Source organism: Sinocyclocheilus anshuiensis, unplaced genomic scaffold (genome assembly GCF_001515605.1).
Source record: "Sinocyclocheilus anshuiensis isolate Anshui unplaced genomic scaffold, SAMN03320099.WGS_v1.1 scaffold810, whole genome shotgun sequence".
NCBI lineage: Eukaryota > Metazoa > Chordata > Actinopteri > Cypriniformes > Cyprinidae > Sinocyclocheilus > Sinocyclocheilus anshuiensis.
Window position 1 is genome coordinate 1,096,713 of NW_015542409.1, and position 4,731 is coordinate 1,101,443.

Sequence of the window (4,731 nt, forward strand, 5' to 3'; positions counted from 1 at the left end):
TTGATGTTTCAGCACAGTTCTGGGGCTGCAGGGCAAACAGCACCTGTCCTGTGAAGTCATGCCTGAGGCATCTCTCAGGCTCAAACTAAAAGAGCATGTAAACGACTGCACCCGAGGGCATGACCATTGGCCGGATCTGACGTGATAGATGTAGAAACATGCATCTGCTGCTTCTGGAAATCTTTGCTGAAACACCTTATCAGGGATCAGTTCTTGGACCCCTCCTCTTCTCCATATACACGACTGTAAATGTATCAGGTAACAAATACATAACATCCTGTTAAAGGTGCGTTAATCTGTTTGCATATAATCAATGGGGAAAAACAGTGATATACATATATACTGTATATATTTATTTTTTTACAGTCACTTGCTGAGTATATGAATCTAAGTAGAAATTACATTTTAATTTTAATGTTTTTAATTACATAACGAGGCCTATCTTCCCAAATACTGAACTGGGTTTACAAATAATCACAAAAGATTATTTTACACTTTTAATACTGCAGCATTTTGTAGTGATAACTTATTGACACTCAAATTCATCCTACAAATACACACACACAAACAGGGGGTACAGAGCCAAAATGTGGGACCATAAGTTGATATGGGAAATGACTGTTTCTCAGAATACACACTGACTGAAAATTGGCATGACTTCAGGAGCACTCTGGGTTGAGAAAACATGTTCTTCTGCTCATATTTCCTTGAAACAGCTGAGAAAAGAACATTATCCTGAAACTCTATTCTTTTTGGCTTGTGTACTTCAGTAATGGGCATAGAGAGAGCCAGAAAGGCTAGCTCTTAGTTCTGTGTGATGCTCCAAGGGATGCCATTCAGTCATGTAAAGTTAGACATATTCCTTTGTGTTTGCACCACTGATAGTCTCAGGAGGAAAAGGTCAAAAAACATTCACCGCTGTGTAATTTTAAGATACCAGTACATCATGATGGCTTGCAGACTCTTCCTTTGTATAATAAAACCAGTAAACATTTCCCATTCTACCACTACATAAATATTTTACATTTTTAAACTTTTGCCAGTTTGGTAACTGTGACGTAAATAGGAAACATTCTATCACACGAATAACATTTAAAAATGTAGCAAGTCACTTTCGCTTTATAATAATCTTATTTTTATGAGATATTGGAAGGCTTATGGACACTGTTTACAGGTTCAGTCTCAGGTTGGGGTGACCCAGAGACTAGACAACAGCTGATCCTGCTTTATCAGGATTGTGCCCCTAAGCATTAATCTTGACCTGCAAATGGTGTACTGCTGTCAGTTGCTGTGGATGAAAAAGTGATGCCAAGCAGGTAAACAATTCGTATTTGACTGAAGTGCATGAGATGACAATTATCAAGGGCTTAAAAAAAAGACAGAATCAAAGATGAGGGAAAAGAGAGCGCAGGTGCGCGCAGGCAGTGAGAATGAGAGTAGGCGCATTCACACAGCGCTGAAAGTCAAAGAAGGTACCGGTGTTGTGCCCTGCCAGATTATTACCCCCCTAGTATTGGTAGGTTTATGAGTAGGTGTGGGGGAGGGGTTAGGATTAGGCAATCAGGTAGCGAACTGAACGAGGGGGTAATAATTTGGCACAAAACCGGTCGCGCGGCGCCTGAATAGACGTCACGCACCTGGCGCCAGAGAGTCGCGAGCTCGGGGGAGTGCGTTCATTTCAGTTCGTTTCAGAGAATCGGTTCAGTAAAGCAATTCAGCAGTTTATTACGTCAACACTGACATCCTTACCTGCAACTATAAAACGTCCCAATTTAGTTAATTATTGCAATTTGTTAAGATAATTTTTTGTGTCGCAGTTCAGCCATGAAATTCAATTATCTCTCGGCTGAAAACGCTTGCTTGTAGCCTAGGCAATTAATGAAACCCTATTTATTCAAAGCACTTTATTTTGTGTGTTGATAAATCTGTCATACAGTCACGTTTTTATTTGTAAACATTTCGACTCCTCTCTAGTCTTCAGTTCACTTCACATGATCTGACCAGTTCACTCTAGTTAGACAAGTCTTTTTACAACGTGTATTTTTAATATTTGGGAAGTAGCCTACATTAAACAAATAAAATAAATTCAAATCAAGTAAATTATTTGTATAGCACTTTTAACAATACACATGATTTCAAATCTGCTTTACAGAAAATAGGATGTTAAAGTTTATAGGCTATCTTAATACAATACTACCTTAAGTCGCATTAGCAGCTAGGCGATAACTTCACGCAACCGAGATTTGCAGTATAGTATCGGTTTTGCGATTTGGCCCAGTGTTGGGGAAAGTTACTTTTAAAAGTAATGCATTACAATATTGCGTTACTCCATAAAAAAGTAACTAGAGCTGTCAATCAATAAATTGGAAAAAAAAGTAACTTGCGTTACTTATTTGAAAAAGTAACTAAGATATTCTCTTGTAAATTAAAAAGTAATGCGTTACTTTACTAGTTACTTGGGGAAAAAAGTAATCTGATTACGTAACTCGCGTTACTTGTAATGCGTTACCCCCAACACTGATTCGGCCTAGTTGTAGCGCAAATCCGCGGGTGGAGAATGAATCTCTCCGCGAAACGGCTCAACCCGTCCATTTCGATTACGAAGAGTCGACTCAAAAGAATGGTTCGTTCACGAATCAAACGGCGTTACAATTCCAAGGGCATAATCCCAGTTGCATAAATGTAGCCACTATGTTAAGACTACGTTTTACGAAGAACTAGTCTGACCAACTAGTTAGCCAAGGTCAATGAGTAATGAGTCTTACTTTTCGGATTAAAAAACGACCAATCTACGTTTTTAGCCTAACTGATTTAAAAAGTTACGACTAGATGACTAACTTGAAAGACTAGTCTAAGCCACAGTTCCAGTGTCTATGGCTTGTTGTAACAGTTAAAAAAAAGTTCTGCATACCAACTCGTTTGCATAAAGTCTTTAAGTGCACACAATGGGGATAGAGAGATGGGCAACTAAATAAACTTGCAAGAAAATAAACATCTGGCGTTAATAACGTTTTAAATAATACTTGTATGTTGATGCTGTGAGACGTTACAAATGGAAATCCCTTGCTAACATCATCCCGTTGCATTATGTATACATGTGATGTTATTTGTCTGTGCACGCAGTTGCTCAGATACTCTTCAACACGAGGAAAGAGTGCAGAGGATGTGGGAGGTGCTCACGTGCTGCGAATTTGGCCAATGTTGATGCCCCGGTTCACAGAATGACGTCGTCTCATCGACCAATCCGCTTAATTCTTTATGCCTTATAACAAACCCAGTTGGGTTGCTATATAAACGCATTGACAACAAGCTTCCAGCGTAGATCTGTGGGAGAATCTCATACCCTGAAATTAACCACAACATCGTTATCCACTATGAAGGCAGTCAGTCTGGTGAGGTCCATAAGGAAACCCGCCTTGTATTTTTCGGAGCATAATCTCGGCAATTTACGGAGCAAGAGCTCCTCGGACGACCCGCTCAGTCTCCTGTACGACATGAATGACTGCTACAGCAGGTTGAAGGAGCTCGTGCCGAGTTTACCGCAGAACAAGAGCGTGAGTAAGATGGAGATCTTGCAGCATGTCATAGACTACATTCTGGATCTTCAGATCGCACTGGACCAGAACCCGCAACAGCAGATCCTCGGACAGAGCCCTCCAAAAAAGTCTGTCAGATCACTCGGAGCTGATATCAGCATCATCTCCTTCCAGGTAAGTCAAGTTTGTAGAACATTTCATTCTGACTTATCGTGCTGGTTAGTCAAAGTAATTTATATTAGCGTAGCCTAATGATAAATCGTACATCGCAGTTATAAGAGAAATGATTGAAGTGCGAAATGACAACAGTATGCAGTATTTTAGCATCAATGAAAAAGAAAGACGTGAACAGTATGCAATGCAATCAGCATTAATTAAAAACGCATAATGTATAACACCAACTTGAAATGTAACTTGTGCTGGCAGCTACACTGAAAATCATTGTTTACTTCTGTTAATTAACAGCCCAGTAACCCTCAAAGAGAGATCAACTCAGATGACCTCATAGCCCTGTCTCGTTGAAATGGTAAGTTAGATGCTCTACGAACTTGCTGGTTTCACGTGAGAAGCTGTAACAAAGTTAAACTTTTGCACGTGGGGCAGTTGGGCTGTTTGCCAGCGGTGCAGCGCAGCATAATTATTATGCATTATGTATGGACTTATTAAAACAAAGAGAAATTGTATTACTTTATAATTTAAGTCATTTAAACATGGTATAATGCTTAATTGAACACGTTGTTTTATTACAGTTGGTAGAAATGTCATTAAACTTTGATTATCAAAACTGAAGATGATTCTCAAAACACTCAAAATGTTTTCTGTGACGCACAAAGAGAGAAAAAAAATCATTTTGTGGTGCACAGAAGAAAGTCGTACAAGATGAGTGACTCGATCTTTATTTTTTGATTGTTCAGTAATAGGTCTAATACAATGTTTGCGTATAGCAACGTTATTTTAAAGTACTATCAAATATATGTGTCAGATGCTCGTGTAGACTCCTCCATCTGGAGCAGTATGGGATTGCCCGGTATTTCGCTAGTGTTTGGTTAAAAGTCCGAAAAAAACGTCCTGTGGCTTCCTCCCTGGCGCCAGTCTGTCCGGATCTCTGTCCTTTTGCCTTCTCTAAACACGCCTCTCTCTCTCTCTCTCTCTCTCTCTCTCTCTCTCTCTCTCTCTCTCTCACACACTCTCCTCC

General features: G+C 39.6%; 1 protein-coding gene across 1 annotated transcript in view; it reads left to right on the forward strand.

Moving 5' to 3' along the window:
* The first annotated feature begins 3,267 nt into the window (after positions 1–3,267).
* The window catches only part of LOC107693236 (DNA-binding protein inhibitor ID-2-like), a 2,331-nt gene continuing 867 nt past the window's right edge, over positions 3,268–4,731 (forward strand). Inside the window, exons 1-2 of the mRNA XM_016492544.1 lie at positions 3,268–3,710; positions 4,002–4,062. Of these exons, the coding sequence (XP_016348030.1) occupies positions 3,375–3,710; positions 4,002–4,058 (393 nt within the window). The 5' untranslated portion in view covers positions 3,268–3,374 and the 3' untranslated portion in view covers positions 4,059–4,062. The remainder of the gene's footprint in view (positions 3,711–4,001; positions 4,063–4,731) is intronic.